The sequence below is a fragment of the Urocitellus parryii genome, chromosome 3 (assembly GCF_045843805.1).
Source record: "Urocitellus parryii isolate mUroPar1 chromosome 3, mUroPar1.hap1, whole genome shotgun sequence".
Lineage (NCBI taxonomy): Eukaryota > Metazoa > Chordata > Mammalia > Rodentia > Sciuridae > Urocitellus > Urocitellus parryii.
In genome coordinates this window covers 21,868,573-21,886,939 of record NC_135533.1, presented here as the reverse complement: position 1 = coordinate 21,886,939, position 18,367 = coordinate 21,868,573, and the positions used below count along the sequence as shown (strand labels likewise).

Below are 18,367 nucleotides of genomic sequence, written 5' to 3'. Positions count from 1 at the left end.
AATGGTCTAATAGTAAACACTATAAACACCTATGACAGATTATAAAAATAATTATTGTTTCAGTATGTATAATGTTATTCTTTATTTTAATTGAGCCTACACCAAATTTATACTACATCCTGAATTTGGTGTAGGCTCAATTACCAAGATCTCAGAACATTATTGCTAATCGTAAGAACTTTAGTATGGAGAGTAAATAGAAAAATATTAGGGAAAAAACAAATTTAATTTTATAGTAAATATCCACAAATTATAACATAATAACTTGCCTTTTTAATTTTTTTATCTTATCTGGCAGAAATTTAAAATCAATTTATAATGAGTTCAGGAATTTGAAATCTTGAGCTTTTCTTCCAAATGAAGTAAAATATGCTCAGTTTTGTTTATAGCCAGAAACTTAGGAACCTAGGTAGGAATTTGACATATGCTAGTTTAAGGTTAAACTCAGTACCAATAGAAGTCATGTAATGGTGTTAAGACAGGGAGACTGCATGCAGTAATACTGGAAGCCATTTTGATACTAATGTGCTTATAGCCATCATCATCATCCCCATCAGTGTTATTCTTATGGTATCTTTGAATACTTGTTCCATATCATTTTAGGATAAGTCAAGTAAAACAGTAACCACTTTGAATTTTTATAGGCAGTTTTATTTGGTTCAGCCCATTGGCAATGTTTTTTTGGAATGTTGGGGAAAAAAGACTCAAGATCTGTCACACTATTGATGGTAGCATTATCTAGTACTTGGGAAATGAGAGGTGGTGCTAGACTTATGACAAAATCAAACATAAGTCTAAAATCTTATGTAGGAGTCAAAACCCAGGTCTTTTTTTAAAAAAATCTTTTCAGATTTTTGTTAATTCTTTACTTTAAAGCTATCTTATTACTATACTATATTAATACTAATATGTAGTTTTTATAGGAGAATGGCAAAGAGAGAGGTATGTATTATTGCGTATGAAGTGAATTAGGTGGTAAATCATAAACATTAGTCTTCAAAGTACTCCCCAGAATGAATGTGGAACTTTTGCTGGCTATATGTAACTGAGCTCCTCAGAGCTGTGCACACTTTGCTGACATCCTCAGTGGTGTTCGTGTAGAAAATAAGAACTCCAAGAAAGCAGTCTGGTTTTGGTCTTCTAAAACAGCATCAGCACATAACAATGTTAGGGAACAGTTTATTCTTTTGATCCCAAGTTCCTGCATATTCTTTTACTGAAGATGGTGATATCTTTTATTTTTATGGATTAAAAAAAGAATAGTATAGGGATAGTCTGACTATATATAGTACATGTAGAGTTCTGTGGGGCTGGCCTTTGTCTCTTGAATTTGATAAAGTAGGATGTTCCTTAGAAGCTGGGTTCTATTAAATAATGCTTGGTCTTCACCTGAATCAGATGGTACTGTAGCATATTGGGGTGAAGAAACCAGGATTTTAGTCCTACTTCAGCCAACAGCTAGCTGTGTGGTGCTGAACAAGTAACATAATTGTATAAGTCTCCATTTTCAAGTTCAAAGACTTTTTTATTTCTAAAGAATGTAATGACAGTTTAGTTCTCAAGTTTTCCACATTGTTGCTTTGTGTGCTTTTCAGAAACAGTGAGACTCAGAGAGGTTTTTTTTTTTTTTTTTTTTTTAAACACACACACAAGACACATATTTAGCAAAACTAGGAGACAAGGTAATCCCAATTCCTAATTCCTTATAAGTTTACCCCAAAACAACCAAAATACTTAGAACTTGTGTTGAAGCCCACAACAATCAATGAAGAGAACTGGGAATGCTGAGGGAGGTTAGCAATGGTACATCGTGGTGCGAAGATTTAGGAGCTGAGCAGCACGGTGGTCAGTGAATTAACATGTGGAGAATACCAGAAAGGTCCCGAGGTGGTAAATGTCTAAATGTGCAGGAAACACAGTGACAGTGGGGCACAGTGGCTCCTTTTGCAATAAATAGCTAGAAGGAACTGGAGGAACTCAAAGCTTGAGACAGAGCCCCCTGAATCAGATGAAGCTCATAGAGTTAGAGAATGCATGACATTTTAAAGAAATCATCACATTTTAAAGAAATCATTCAATTCAGTAGCAACAGAGGAAGAAATTGTTGATAAAGATCATGCCCCTTCCATTGGAATCCAGTTGGAATCCTCTAAAAGGTTTCTGGTTCAGGGAAAATCAGCACACTTAAATATGAAAAACTGTGAACAGCAATAAATACCAAATCCTTAGAGAGCTATTTCAAAGAAGACTAGTGTAAAGAAAAATAACAGCAAGACTTTCCTTCACACTAAAGCAAGTGAAAATTATATCCCAGTATCCTAACATGAATTAAATGACTTAATGAAGCTTGAAACTCTAAAGAAAACAACAAAGCATGAATTTATAAATGCAGACCAGATAGCTAAATAATAGAAGCAGGTAAAACCAGACTTGGTAAAACTCAGGAAAGGAATTGAAGAAAACCATATCCCTTTTGGAAATGAAGACTAATCTACAGGAGCATAAAGAAGAATAGGTAAGTATCATAAACAATAAAAGTAGTATAAAAGAAAAGAAAAATAAAGAGATAAAAAAGATTAGCCAGAAAATTACAGAGATTAGACAGAGGAAAGCCAGCATATACATAATTGGAGCCCTCTTAAAGAAGAATACCAACCAGGTGCAATTGCACATGCCTATAACCCCAGCATCTTGGGGTGCTGAGGCAGGAGGATCATGAGTTCAAGGCCAGCCTCAGCAATTTAGTGAGGCTCTCAGTAACTTAGCAAGACCCTGTCTCAAAATAAAAGATAATAAGGACTTGGGATATAGCTCAGTGGTGAAGTACCCTGGGTTCAATCCCTAATAAAGAAAGAAAGAAAGAAAGAGGGGAGGGGGGAGAGGGAGGGAGGGAGGGAGGAAGGAAGGAAGGAAGGAAGGAGAGAAATCAAACAATGGACTGGAACAATATTCAAAAAAATGTAGTTAAGAATGACTTTCTCTATGTATCAGATGTGCACACTATATTTAGGGAAAAGTGACCCAGACATTTAACTCTAAGACATAGAGTAGTAACATTAGATTTAAAAGACAAAGAGATTATATGTTAGCCACTAGACAAAATGATGAAGTCACCTATAAAAGAACTGAAATAAGACTGATAACAGATTTCTCTATATCTGCATTCACTGGGAGAGTTAACTTACAAAGAGAAAGTTTATTTTGGCTCACAGTTCTGTAGGTTCTAGTCTATGATAAGGTGATGTCTTTGTTTGGGCCTCTTGGCAAGGATGGCACTTCATGGTAGGAACATGTGGCAAAGCAGACTACTTACAATAATGAGCCAGGAAGCAAAAGAAAAGGTGGGTTGTTCTCCCAGAATCACTGTTGGGGGTCACACTCCCCAATGACTCAGGGATCTTCCATACGGCACCATCTCCTGAAGGTTCATAACACCTCCCAGTAGCACCACCCTGAAGACTAAACCTTTAAATCATGGGCCTTTTGGAGATACAATACCTATACTACAACATAGCAAATGTCAAAAGACAATAAAACAACATCAAGAAAATATTCAAGAAAAGACAGTATAAGCCAAAGATTTTTTATTAAACCAAAATGTCTATTGAATAGCAACATTTTGAGGAAATTACTAGAAAATGGGGAGCAAAGTAGCAGGAAAAAATTTCAATAAAAGAATTAAAGATCTCAGCTCAATGACATTCTCCCTGGACCAAATTGAGTCATTAGCAAGCTGAACATATACTTTTTTTTTTTAAGAAGAAAGAGAATAGATTTATTTATTTTTCTTTTTTTCTATTTTTTTATTTGTTTTAATTAGTTACATAATGTCTTCTTTATTGTATTCTCTGAAATAATAAGAATACATTAGCAGTAGTGTTGAAAAACAGTGTCTTCAGAGAACCTCAAAAATTTGTGGAATTTTCCCGAAAGGTAGAAAACAGGTAGGATCAGATTCAACCAGAAGAAACTAGGACATCTTAAGATAGCACCAAAAGCTAGGACATAGCTTGAGTTTCAAAGTTTATATAGTGGGGCAAACATTAAATAATCAGTTAGTGACTAAATAGATGAGTGTTCTCCAGTATGACAAAGTAAGCACTTGGCAGTGATAGTTATCTAATGTTAAGGGCTGGAAAGACAAAGCAAAGGGCACTGCCTGCTGAAGAACCTTCATAGCATCCTGTCTCTCTTCTCCCTATCCAGGCCCCTGAGAAAGTATAGCAATATGGATTTTATGAATATGGATTTTCAGATACAAAGAGGACTACCCCTCAAATCTAGTTATTTGGGAAAAATTAATGAGAGAAGGGTACCAACTCAACAAATTAATGATTAAAGAAAATAGCTAGAAGTAAACTGAAGAAAACTAATTTAAAGTGATATTTTTAAAGTAGTTCTGAAAGATGCACTTCCATAAAAGAAATCAAAAAATTATGAATTAAATATTTGTCAGTGAAATAAAAATTTCAGTAAGTTGTACTCAAGGAAAAAAACAAAAATTTCCAGATCTGAAGAAAGATTACAATTATCAGATTAATTATGACCAATTAAGCTTAAATATCACCAAAAGAAAAGAAACACTCCCCTTTTAGCTACATGAAATAGAATCATAAGGGCTTGGTAAACAGAGATTGGCCATTAGTATGTATCTGTGAATTTAAGAAAATGGAAGCAAACTCACTTAATGTGGGCCCCTCAAGATTTTCTGCATGATCTCCAGTTAGAGAGCTGAGCCTTAGTAAGTTCTTAGGATAGAGTAATGTGATCAAGCTTCAGTGACACCTGAGTCGGAGTGTAGTATCTGAGTGGGGCCAACTGAATTGTCTTCAGCAATGTATGAATTGTTTTTAAAGATATCATAAATTAAGATTAAAAAGTAGGAACATGTTCTGTGCAATGCCAGTGAAATGAAAACTTTGACATCTTTAGTTTTCCAAACAGAATTACTATGATTTCACCCTTGGGAAAACAGTATTTACATCTTAATTTGTGGAAGTCAAGAAACTTGGGAAATGGCAAATAAGGACAGGTACTTTTAGTATTAGGTAAAATTGAGAGATGCTAGACTCTTTCTTCCTTCCTTCCTTCCTTCCTTCCTTCCTTCCTTCCTTCCTTCCTTCCTTCCTTCCTTTCTTTCTTTCTTTCTTTTTTTCTTTTCTTTCTTTCTTTCTTTCTTTCTTTCTTTCTTTCTTTCTTTCTTTCTTTCTTTCTTTTTTTCTATCTATCTATCTATCTATCTATCTATCTATCTATCTATCTATCTATCTATTTTTGGAGTTGTAGAAGGACAGAATGCCTTCACTTTTTTGTTTATTTTTATGTGGTGCTGAGGATCGAACCCAGTGCCTCGCACATGCCAAGCAAACACACTGCCGTTGAACTACAGCCCCAGCCCCTCTTTTCTTTCTTTCTTTTTTTTTTTTTAAAAAGAATACAAAACAAATTTTCTTCTCACAGTCTTTTTTTTTATATACCTTTATTTTACTTATCTATTTATTTATTGTTTTATGTGGTGTTGAGGATTGAACCCAGGTCCTCGAATGTGCTAGGCGAATGCTCTACGGCTGAGCCACTGCCCTACCCCCGAGAATCTTTTCTTTTTATAGTAATACTTTTTAAAAAACTTTACAATTATTCAAACAGCTTTTTGTTAAAAATACAAAAATAGATGAATGACAAAAACAATCTGGTGGGAGGAGCAAATTGAATACTTGAAGGTCAGTATTTGTATTTTAGGAAAATCATACCATGTTTTGTGTACATGATTTATTCTTTTTTCTTTCTTTTTTTGAGGGTGTGTGACCCTGGGGATTGAACCCATGGCCTTGTACATGTGAGGCAAGCACTCAACCAACTGAGCTATATCCCCAGCCCTAATTTATTCTTTATAAATGTCACTGTGTTTAACATCCTAACTTCCAACTTAGACTTATATATTCTTTGAAATAGAATTTGATTCTTACTGTTGTGACAAATGGCTGTTTCTCACATATTTTTATGAAAAGCTGTAATCTTTAATTGAAAGAATGGAAGCATCAAGATTGGCTTTTGAATATGAATTACATGGCTTAATTCAAAAAGAATTAAATTTAAGGTTTTATAAAATAAATGCAGGACTGAAGTTAGCTGTATCACTCTGATTTGCATATATGCTATCTTATTAAATTGAAGCAATATTAATAGGTTGCCTAGAACAGGAAGAAGGGAATTTCTATAAGGAGGATAAAAATGAGGGTATGATTTCTATTTTCCCATAGAGTATGATTAGGGTTCACTCTTAGGAATAAATCAACATATTGTGTTTATTGATAAAAAATTATGTAGTTTTGGGGCTGTGGCTGTGGCTCAGCAGTAGCGCACTTGTTTGGCATGTGTGAGGCTCTGGGTCTGATTCTCAGCACCACATATAAATAAATAAAATAAAGGTCTATCAACAACTAAAAAAAAATTTTTTTTAATTATGCAATTTAAAGAAAGCAGAAAGTTCTTTGACTCAACATGCTTTATTTTCACTGGTACAAATGCAAACCTGGAAAGGTATTTATAACTCTTATCCTGAATCTCTGCCAGGCTGTAAACAGTTGCAGTATGTTCATATGATAGGCAGGGGTGGTGTTTATTGTCATTAAGGACAAATTCAGGTGGTGGTGGTCATTGTTTGAGAATGTAAAACTGCACACACACATTGGTTTCATTTGGGCACATATGTCAAGAAGAAGCTAAAACAATTTTATCTGTTGTCTTGTTCTGATAGATGTGTATGGACTCAGAAAAACATATGATCTACACCTTTGGTGGTAGAATTTTGACATGTAATGGCAGCGTAGATGACAGCAGAGCCAGTGAACCACAATTCAGTGGGTTGTTTGCTTTCAACTGTCAATGTCAAACCTGGAAACTTCTTCGAGAGGACTCCTGTAATGCTGGGCCTGAGGACATCCAGTCTCGCATAGGACACTGCATGCTATTCCACTCAGTAAGAATATTCTGTGCTTCTATTGTGTTATTTCGTCATGTATATTTTTGTAGGAAAAAGAAGTGGTTAAATCTAAATCTTCATTAAGAGGACAAAGCTTTTAATTTTCTAGAAATAAGTGATTAGTTGTAGCAATGATAGAGAAAAATGAAATTTCCTTTAACAGAAAATTATTTGAGACTCTTTCCATCAACCTAGTAACTCCTAAATAGCTGTTACCTGAATACTAATCTACACAATTTTATGTCTAATTTTATTGCTTATCTAGATAGTAGAGCTCTTTCCCTTTCTTATGACTTTGCACTCACTTTTAGTAATTAGAAGGGCAATATTTTTATCTGTTCTCATAGCACAGGGAAAACCTTTACTACTCTCCATTAAATACAAAGAATTAGGAATTGATTTTATATAATTAGAATTAAAATTTACCAGTAAAACCAGAATTTAGACTTTAATCTTTTCAAATGTTTTAAGGAAATGTTAGTCTTTATTTTAAGGACAGTTTTAAAACAATATTAAAAAGTATTTCATATGTGTCTTTTAACATGTAGTTTAAACAAGTTCTCTCTCTTGAAGTAGAGAGAAGAGTATAATTATAAATTTCTGTATACTCATGAGTTCCAACAGTAACTAATACTCTTCTGTTCATTTCTCACATATCTACTTTTCCCATATTTAATTTCATTCCTTGATATGCCTTTGATTTTTATTCTTAAATTTTATTGTGCTTGAGTATTTTGTCCCATTTTCATAGATATGGAGCACCTATAAATACCTAAAACAGAGTATATAACATTTAATATAGTTATAAAACTAAGAATATAGTTACAATATTAACACTATAATTATAATATGAAGATTAATAATTTATGTAAACTCTAGGTTATGATTTTTACCTGTTTTAGCGTACCTTTGTCAATTTTGTTGAAATATTTGCAGAATTGAAAACTTGGAACTTAATGGGTTACATAGCAGATCTCAGGTATTTTATTTTAATATAGTTGTCATATCCATGAATTCTGCATTCTAAGATTAAACCATCCATGGGTTGAAAATATATATTTTTTAAATCTTGAAATTGAAAATTGTTTTCTTTCACTTAATGATTTTGATTTTGTACCTGTGTATCTTTTAAGGTTAAAACCTGCTTCGTGCAACAATACTGTATTACTTGCTTTATCTATAACAATTTTCAGAATAATGAAGCTAACAACAAAAATTTCTGGGAACTGTTTGAGATTGCTTTCTGATTATTTTTCAGTTTAGGATTTAGCACAATAGGAATGACTAGTCAAAAAATTATGATTTTAAAAAGCACTACAGATAATACTTTCTCAGTATAGTGATTTTCCATTTGGTCAGATCATTATGTACAGATAAGTTTTTTTTTTCTTTCTTCAAATTTCAGAGGTTTTTATTTTTGTGTTCTGAGTAAATAATAACGTATACACAGTACTAGAGTCAAAACCCTAAGTCAAGATACTTTTTGGAGAGATCTTTTATTTGTTTTTCAGGGTTCCCTTCCCAACCTGATATTTGGGATTGACCCAGGGCCACTTATATCTGATTAAACTCTATCAGAGCTACATTCCTTTTCGGTTTTATTTTGAGAGGGATCAGCCTGGCGTTGAACTTATAACCTTCCTTCTGCCCTCAGGCTTTGGAATAACTAGAAATACAGGTGTGCACCACTACACCTGGCTGTGAGATCTTGGATTTTTTGTGTTTTGTTTTTTTGTTTTTGTTTTTTGAGTGGCATTTTAACAATAGAAGTTTATTTCTCATAGATAATTCTGGAGGCTGGTACATACAAGTGAGAGATCTGGTTTTTATCCCTGTTTTCTGGATAGGGATTAAAAAGGGTCATTTCCCTGTAAATAACTATCCTTTATTAGGTTTTGGTTTCTCCTTCCTTTGTTTAAAAAAAAAAAAAAAAAAAAGCAGTAGCAAATGCACACATACACATAGTTGAAGCACACAGTGTGCGCTCTCGTTCTCGCTCGCGCTCTCTCTCTCTCTTTCTCTCTCTTGCTGTCTCTCTCATACATATACAGATATTACTCGTTGTTTCTTACCCAAAGGCAACAACCTGTGTACATTATTTAGCACCTTGCCTTTTTACATTAACAGGGTATCCTTGAGGTCATCTCTTAGCGGTATGTAGAAAGACTTCTCTTTGCTCTTTATTCCAGCATGGTTCTTCACTGCATGGGATCTATCATAAACTACATTTGTAGTGATTTAAATTTTGAAAGAACCGTTCTGAATTCTTCACAGAAGTGACATATTTCTCCCTTCTTTGTCCCTTTCTTTTTCAGAAAAATCGTTGCTTATATGTGTTTGGAGGCCAGCGATCAAAGACCTATTTAAATGATTTCTTTAGTTATGATGTGGACTCTGATCATGTAGACATAATATCAGATGGCACCAAGAAAGACTCTGGGATGGGTAAGAGCATTTAGGGATTGATTTCCTGTCTCATGCCTTAACTACTTTAGGTAGAACACTCTAACCCATTTTTTTTTTTAAACCATCCTTAACCCTTTCTCTATTTTTTATTGAAATAATTCTGAGTAAGAGGAAGAAACTCCCTAAATCTTTTTTAAAATATGTGAATAACTATTGTTATTTTATTCAAGCAGAAAGACATATGACTTTCTACAGCAATTTGTGTGTGGGGGGTATATGCACACTTTTGGGGGGAGGGTTATTGCAAGAAGCAATATCTTAAAAACTGTAATATTTTATATTTGCTAATTCTTTCTACCTTCTGTTTTCACTGTAGTGATCTATAGATTAGATAGCAGCATAGTAGGAAATATCTTTGTTCTGAGAGAAGATTCATGTTATTGGTAACATCTGATAAGTTTATAAGCTTAGTATCTAAGAAGTTATTAGCCTAGTGATAGGGTAACTGGTTTGCCCAGTTTATGCATGTTGCCCTGTCATAATTATTTAATTTTTTTTTGTTATACCTGAACACAATATCTTTATTTATTTTTATGTGGTGCTGAGGCTCAAACCCAGTGCCTCACATGTAAGAGGCAAGTACTCTACTGCTGAGCCACAACCCAGCCCCTGTCATAATTATTAATAGTTCCCTTTGTACTCTCAAAAGTGTCTTGTTTTGATAGTTTATGGTTACTCTACATAATAGCTGATTTACCTGTGATTTCTATACCCAATAGAATGGCTTTGATCAAGCCCAGTGGTTTAAATTGCGTGTGTGTGTGTGTGTGTGTGTGTGTGTGTGTGTGTGTATTTTATTATTATTTGTGGGGGGCTGAGATTGAACCCAGGGCTTTGTGCATGCAAGGCAAGTACTCTACCAACTGAGACATATCCCCAGCCCTACAAGATAGATTTTTAAATTGCTGGTTGTTTGAATGTGGATAAAATGGGGATAAAAACACCTGTCTTAAGTATATCATTTCTGGATACTATGTTGATTAGTCTTCTAAAACAGAGCCAAAACTAGAAAAAAAATCTTTTTCTTGAAATTGTTCATATTAAAGAAGAAACACCTTTAAAAATATTCTTCTATAAATAGAAGATAGCACCAAAGTTTAAAAACTACCTGTGGAGTAGTTTGACTGGAGGACTCTACTCCAATCTTTTCTGCTAGACAGAAAGCAAGAGGTTCACCCTCTAGAGATTTATCTTCACTACTACAACTAATAAATTGGTTAATCTTGATGTCCAGTTCCCAACACAGTGGCTGGGTTCACAGCCCAGTATTCCTAAAGTGTTGCCCACTTTAGGAATACTGGGCTGTGTGAATACAGATTTCTATTAAGTTTTTATTTCTTCACTTTTGCCACACAGTTTTCTTCTGGGTAGGACCTTGCCCATGAGAGAAAGACAAAACCTAAACAAATCTGAAATAATGAGCAGGACACAATAAATAAAAAATAATCAAGATCACCTTAGAGAAAAAGATATTATAACCATTAAATTATAATAGGATGCAATCAGAGATAGATGAAAAATAGCTTTTAAAGAATTTGTTTTACTAGAATAAAAAAGTAGAAACACTGTGAGATTAATAGAAAGAAATCTCTCTTAAAGTAGAGAAAAAAAAAACAATCTAGCCAGGCACCATGACCCATATCTGTAATTCCAGTGCCTTGGGAGGCTGAGGCAGGAGGATTACAAGTTTAAGGCCAGCCTCAGCAACTTAGCAAGGCCCTAAGCAACTAAACAAGACCCTGTCTCAAAATAAAAAGTGGTGGAGATTAGCTCAGTGGTAAAGCACCTCTAGGCTCAACCGCCAGTACCCCCCAACACACACCAAAAAACAATCAATCCAGAAAATCCACTTTTTCTTCAGTGAGTAAAAAGAATGTAAGAGACTAAAATAATAATAGAAATTTTCCAGGGCTGGGGATATGGCTCAAGTGGTAATGCGCTCGCCTGGCATGCGTGCGGCCCGGGTTTGATCCTCAGCACCACCTACAAACAAAGATGTTGTGTCCGCCAAAAAAAACTAAAAAATAAATATTAAAAAAAAAATTCTCTCTCTAAAAAAAAAAAGAAAAGAAAAAGAAATTTTTTCCTCAAATTAAAAAGTATTGACCTCCAGATTATAAATGTTCTAAAGAAGACAGTAAACTGAATTTAATGAATAAATTCATGAAGTCCTCTTACCATGAAGTCATATCATTATGCATTGTGCAGTTCCACTTATCTGGTATAAAGAGAAGTTCTTAAAAGTTTCTAGAGCAAAATGAGGTTCAAAGGAACAGGACTTAACAACGATAGAAATTCTCAGCAAGATTAGAAGCTATAAGATAAGGGGAAACCACATTCTTGAAAATTTTGAGAGAAAATTATCATCAACTTGGAATTCTATTTCTAGACAAACAGTAAAACAAAAGGGAAAAGTGTTATTTTCATACATGCAAGGTTGATCAGTGAAATATGTTTTCCTCCTAGTAATAGAAAAATCTATTAAATGCTAGGCCTGGTGGCACATGCTTTATAATCCCTGCAACTCAGGGGATTGAGGCAGGAGGTTGACCCTGTCTGAAAATAAAAAGAATTTGGGATGTAGCTTAGTGGTAGAGTGACCCTGGGTTCATTCCCAGTTGGGAGTAGAAGGGGAAGTAAAGAAAAGCCATTAAACAGTGGCTTAAACAATTATAGAATCATTTCTCTCACAGAATAAGAAATCCAGAGTTAGATTGTCTGGCATTAATGTAGTGATTCAACAGTTTCTGTTATGCTCTTCTTTAACATGAAGCTGTAGCCTCATGCCAGCAAGTTGTGTGAACTACCTCAAACATAATTCCTTTGTTCCAGATAAGAAAAGAAAGAAACAAAGCAAAACCTGCCCAGCAAACTCTTTGTGGTACTCTGCATACATTTATTTCATTGACTAGAACTGTGAGACCTGGCTTCAGTAAGTCTAGGAAAGCAAGTATTTAGCATTTCCAGTCTTCATGTAGTACACTGGGGGTAGTGGTTTGGAAATGGCTATTAGATCATGCAGTTAGTGGTGTCTTAAGCAGTCTTTCTTGGGATGTTAGTACACCTTATACACTAATAAAAATCAGTAAAAGTAGCAAAAAGAAAACATAGGAGCTGGGAAAAAGAAGATCCAATACAGGAAAGCAACAAAGGGGCATCCCAAGATGACACTTGCACAGTGAACTTAATGAGTATCCAGTTCAAACTAGTACAGGATAACAGAGAATAGACCTTTTTTTTCCTTACCAAAAATGAGGTTTATAGAGCCACTGCAGTTGCAACCGCAACCATAGCCTCTGGCAGCAGCTGCCTGGCTGCCACTTGCCTGCTGTCATGTGCCTTTCTGCTGCAACAGAATGCAATTTAGCATTGTTCCAGTATAGCTTTCTAGAGATATCTCTATGGTGATAAAAATACAAAGGTCGTTTGCCAGGGTTTCACAGGTAAGCTGGGCACCTTTCATAGCTAGCCTGCAGGCATTGGACTATGGCACCAAACTCAGTGAAGGAACCACTCCAGGGAAAGGAGGCAAGACACATCTGGATTTACCTGACTTTAATACTGTGAAGGAGGCCAAAGAACAGACAGGAGCAACAGCTTCTGTCATGTATGTCCCTCCTTCTTTTGCTGCTGTGGCCATTGATGAAGGTATTGCAGCAGAACTGTCCTTGGTTGTGTGCATTACTGAAGGTATTCCACAACAGAATATGGTAAGGTTCAAGCACAAACTGTTAAACCAGGGAAAAACAAAGCTAATTGGGCCAAACTGCCCTGGAGAATGCAAAATTGGCATCATGCCTGGCCATATTCACAAGAAAGGAAGAAAAGGTTTTGTGTCCAAATCTGGCATCCTGGCTTATGAAGCACACCAAACAACACAAGTTGGATTGGGGCAATCTTTATGTGTTGGCATTGGGGGTGATCCTTTAATGGAACCAGTTTTATTGACTGCGTTAAAATCCTTTTCAATGAATCAGCCACAAAAGACATCCTATTGGTTGTTGAATTGGTGGTAATACAGAAGAAAATGCTGCAGAATTTTTGAAAAAAACATAATTCAGTTCCAAATGCCAAGCCTGTAGTGTCCATTGCTGTTTTAACTGCCTCCAGGCAGGAGAATGGTTCGTGTAGGAGCAATTATTGCTGGAGGAAATAGTGGAGCTAAAGAGAAGATTGCTGCTCTTTAGAATGCAGGAGTTGTGTTACCATGTCTCCTGCACAGTTGGATACCACTATCTAGGAGGAATTTGAAAAGAGGAAGATGCCAGAAAACAAAAAGGTCCTGAAACTGTGGAATGAGTCATGATAGATTTATGAACCATTGAAGTTTACTTCTGTTGTCTACCAATTGTCAGCCTTTGTGCCTGGCCTTGGTCTTTCATCAAAACAGGAAGCCAAAGTAAAGTTTTAGAATGTCCTAAATTGAGATATTTTCACCTGTTGTATAACAGGGACAGCCATTTGATTTGAGGTTTCTAGACAAAAATAGACTAAAAGATGTGCTTAAGCTTTTGGAATAAAAAGGTAATTAGGTAGTTAGCATTATCTGAGAAAAGACAGGAACACACACACAAAAAAGGAAAAAATTTGTAAGAAAGGGGACATCATCACATAAATTTATTAGCTGTACAAGTGAGTAGTATTTCTCTAACCATAATTGTGCAAAAACTCCAATAAGTTTAACCAAAAAAGGGATTAAAATTTAGTGGGAATCTTAAAACGGGAAGTCATTAGGTGATGTCTAAAATAGTAACTTTAGCATATATGATTTAGAAGTATGGATCTAAATGGCTAGTAACATTACCTTGTTTAAAACTATTTTTTTTAATTCGTTTATTTTCTGTTGCCATAAGATAGTGTGGAGGCATCTGATTTAATCTTTTACTTCTTCTGGCTTTTAAGAGTTAATTTAGATTCCCAGCATCACAGAGAGAGAGAGAGAGAGAGAGAGAGAAAGGGGTTGATTTTTTAAAAAACTTTCCATTAGAATAATTAGGAGGAGAGTGGTAAGACTCCTACAGTTCTTACCATAGCTCTCACTGAAAAAGATAGTGAATAGTAATTGATACAACAAATGTGCTGGCTCAGTATTAGACTTGGGTGCAGTTGTGGAACAAGGAGATCATAATATTTCAAAGTGCCGATAGTCTAGCTGGTAGATAATATTCTCATGGATAATAATGACTACTCTTTATTTAGACAATGTTGGGGATGCCAGAATATCTTCAATTGTTGGTGTTATTTACAAGTTGGAAAATTGAAATTATTGAGGTTAAGTAATATATTAAACATTACACAATGAGAATTGAATTTAGTTTAGAATATAATGGAAAGAGGGTATTTTTTCCTGCCATTCTGAACTGTATTTTTCAAGATTAGGAAAAAAAACTGCTGTGATAATGGCAGAATAGTAGTTTAAAAAAAAAATCTAAAGTAAGTAGGCTTTAATGGTTATCTGAAAAAAATTTTAAATGAGTTATATGTAATTAGATAGTAGTTTGCAAAATTGTTTATTTGAATGCTTTAGTCATAGTTATCACTAGTTTTAGAATTAACAAAGTATGGTACTTGTTCTTTTTTTTCAGTTTTTGTTGTGATTCTACAAGTAATAATATTGTAGAGAATTTTTTAAATATACAATGATACCAATAAAAATTATCAAACCATCCAAGATAAACTATTAACATTTTGGCATATGGCATAATCTTTGATAGAATTATTTATTATATAAAATCTGGTGTAATTTTTGTCTTCTGTATTTTTTTTTTTTTTTTAGGTGTCAATGGACCTTTATTTTTATTTATTTGTATGCGGTGCTGAGAATTCAAACCCAGTGCCTCACACATGCTAGGCAAGCGGCTCTACCACTGAGCTGCAACCCCGGCCCTACTGTATTTTTAAATTTACATTAAATTATAATTTTTTTCATCATTCTGGTTTTATTACCATGAACTAGAGTTATTAGTAGAAAAGACAAGTGGACTCATTCCCTAATTACTACTATAATCACCTTTTCTAAAATCAGAATCACCATTTTTCCTGTGCAATATTCAATTTTTAAATGGTTTATGGTGAGCTGCACCACAATGTAATAATTTAATTCATTAATAATATTTGTCGATTGTCTGCTAGTATCTAGGTTTGTCTCTCTTATTCCCTCCTATCCCACGTAGTTCATTGTCTTCTGTATGGAAAGTATTATTTCAGGCATTTGGGAGTCAACTGTGGACCTAGGGAATGAAATTCTCTCAGAGGATTCACATTCTTGTGGAAAGAAACCTACAGTGGTGTTTAAAGTACTGTAAAGAAAATAATTAGATGCTATGGTAATGAGTAACATTGAGGTTTCATTTAGATAGAGTAGGTTAGTAAACCATGTCTGAGGAGGTACTCTTTAAGATTTAGGATGAGAAGTAGAAAATGAGGAAGAACCACATGAAGAACTAAGAGCAGAGTTCCTGAAGCAGAAAAGAAGTTGATATGTTCCAGAAACAGATGGGCTGGTGCAAAGGAGGAATGTGGGTATGAAATGAGATTAGAGATATAGATATGAGGGTCTTGTATACATGCTAAAAATTTTGTTCTGTTTCTAAATAAATTAGAAAGTGTTAGAAAGGTTTAATGTCAGTGTCTTGATCTGAAAATACCACTCTGTTATCTAGGTATACATTTTCCAAGTGGTTAATTTTGATAGTTTTCATTGATTTGCACTGATCAAAGGCTGTGTGTATAATGGGTGTTATACTGAAGATTTTTATGACAGAGTTGAGCATCCATAGGATTAATTGGAAATTCCCTCCCCCAAAACTGTTACAGTTATACTTGGAATTGAGGAACTTCAGTGGCTCTGTTGATATATTAGAGTGAAACTGAAATTACTTTCTTGTCTTCCCTTTTTTTCCCCTGTTCATTTCTATCTCCCTCCTTTTCTGTTTTCCTTCCCTTCCTTTCTTTTCCCTTTCCTTTTACCCTTTTCCCTCTTCCCCTTCACTATTCTAGCTTTCCAGGACCTATTTCAGTTATCAGAACTATGATATATTGCCCTGTATTGTTCCAGAGCCTTTTAGTCGAGACACTTTAGGCAAATTACCCAAGGTCTCAGACTTTGTTTCTGCATTTGTGAATTACCAGAATTATAATTTAAGGAAAATAATGTGCCTGCTCATGGCTTCTCTGTGAGTGGAAATGGATTAACTCTCAAGTTTGAGTTGCTGTTATTGTTACATGTCTCAGTTTTCTCAAGAGGATATCAATACTATCCTCAGGTAATACTGATCTGTCCAGTAATTATCAAGTCATGTCAGTTTTACTCCATCTGTTAGCATTGCTGTTTCACTGTGTACTAGTTTGGACATTATTGCCTATTTGGTTTGTCTCTAGTCATTCTCTTGTTGCGTACTCCATATTTTCCCCAACCCATTCCCCATATTGCATGTACAATACAGCTGTTCTGTTTTACCTATTAAGAATAGAACCATATGTCTTCACATTTATTCAATAGATATTTTTGGCCAACTGTTAGATGCCAGACAGTAAGCTAATAAGCAGTAGGTAAGCAGCTTGGAACAAGCGCTCTATTTTCAAGAAGTTTATGGTTATGTATGAAGAGGAAAAGGAAATAAATTGACCTTATCTTTTGATGAGTGGTAATTAAGATCAGAAAATATCTTTAAAAAAAAATACACAACTGGTGGTTTTTCTTTCTTGCTTTAAATCGTTTAATCATTTGTGCTTGCCTTCAAGATTAAGTTTAAACTCAGCCTGACTCAGTCATGACAGGCCCCAACTTAGTTCTTCAGTCCCATTCTTGATTTCTCCATCCTCTCTTCTACCAACTCTTCCTTCATGATCACTATAAAATATTAAATTTTTATAGTTAATATACATTTTCTTGCTTTTGGACTTTCCCTCATTCAGTTCTCCCCAGCTTTCCTTCCTACATTCAAAATATAGTTAACTCATGTTCTCTTCTTTTAGCTTGTAGATAGCTGTCATCTTAAATTCTTCTGTAACTCCTTAAGTCCAGGTTAGAAATTCAAGTATATGGCTCTAGCCATAATTGTTAACACAATCATTGGTATCATCTGGCAATATAATCTTTTTTTCCTCAGTGGGTTTTTTTCTGATTATCTTTTTTAAACTTTATTTATTTATATTTTATGTGGTACTGAGGATGGAACTCAGTGCCTCACACATGCTAGGCAAGTGCTGTACCCCTGAGCCCCAGCCCCAGCCCCTGGCAATATAATCTTGACTCTTGTTTTTAAAACCTGTGAAAACCTCTGATCAAATAAACATACTTTATTCAGGATTTCTTAAAGAGGAGTCATTCTTTTAAGTATTCCAGGTCTCCCAAAAAGCATACTGGATTCAGAAAACCTCATATCAAAACTATGATGTACTGTTTGTTCTTCCATGAAATTACTTCACTTTAAAAAGTACATTTGCATTTTATTTGATCGTACTAGATTACTACTTACTTTGTAAGGCATAAAAAGTTCTTTTAAGGGGCTGGGGTTGTGGCTCAGAGGTAGAGCACTCACCTAGCATGCATGAGGCTCTGGGTTTGATCTTTAGCACCACATAAAAATAAAGATATTGTGTCCATCTATAAAAAATAAATTATATAAAATTTTTTAAATGAAGCAGTATATTAGCTGGATGCAGTAGTGCATGCCTGTAATTCCAGCAGCTCAGGAGGCTGAGATGGAAGATCTTGAGTTCAAAACCAGCCTCAGTAAAAGCGAGGCTCTAAGCAACTCAGTGAGCCCCTGTCACTAAAGTACAAATTAGGGCTGGGAATGTGGCTCAGTGGCTGAGTGCCCCTGAGTTCAACCCTCAGCACTCAAAAAATTAAAAAATTAAAAAAATAATGGAGCAGTATACTATTTAGATTCTATTATTATTATTATTATTAAT

At 34.7% G+C, this 18,367-nt stretch overlaps 1 protein-coding gene and 1 pseudogene across 2 annotated transcripts in view; both read left to right on the top strand.

The window, feature by feature from the left end:
• Mkln1 (muskelin 1) overlaps window positions 1-18,367 on the top strand; it is a 176,866-nt gene that overhangs the window by 106,802 nt on the left and 51,697 nt on the right. For both annotated transcript variants that reach the window (XM_026392770.2, XM_026392771.2), the window contains 2 exons: window positions 6,758-6,979; window positions 9,298-9,427. In XM_026392770.2, the coding sequence (XP_026248555.1) occupies window positions 6,758-6,979; window positions 9,298-9,427 (352 nt within the window). The remainder of the gene's footprint in view (window positions 1-6,757; window positions 6,980-9,297; window positions 9,428-18,367) is intronic.
• On the top strand, window positions 12,465-13,754 carry LOC113185584 (succinate--CoA ligase [ADP/GDP-forming] subunit alpha, mitochondrial pseudogene; annotated as a pseudogene).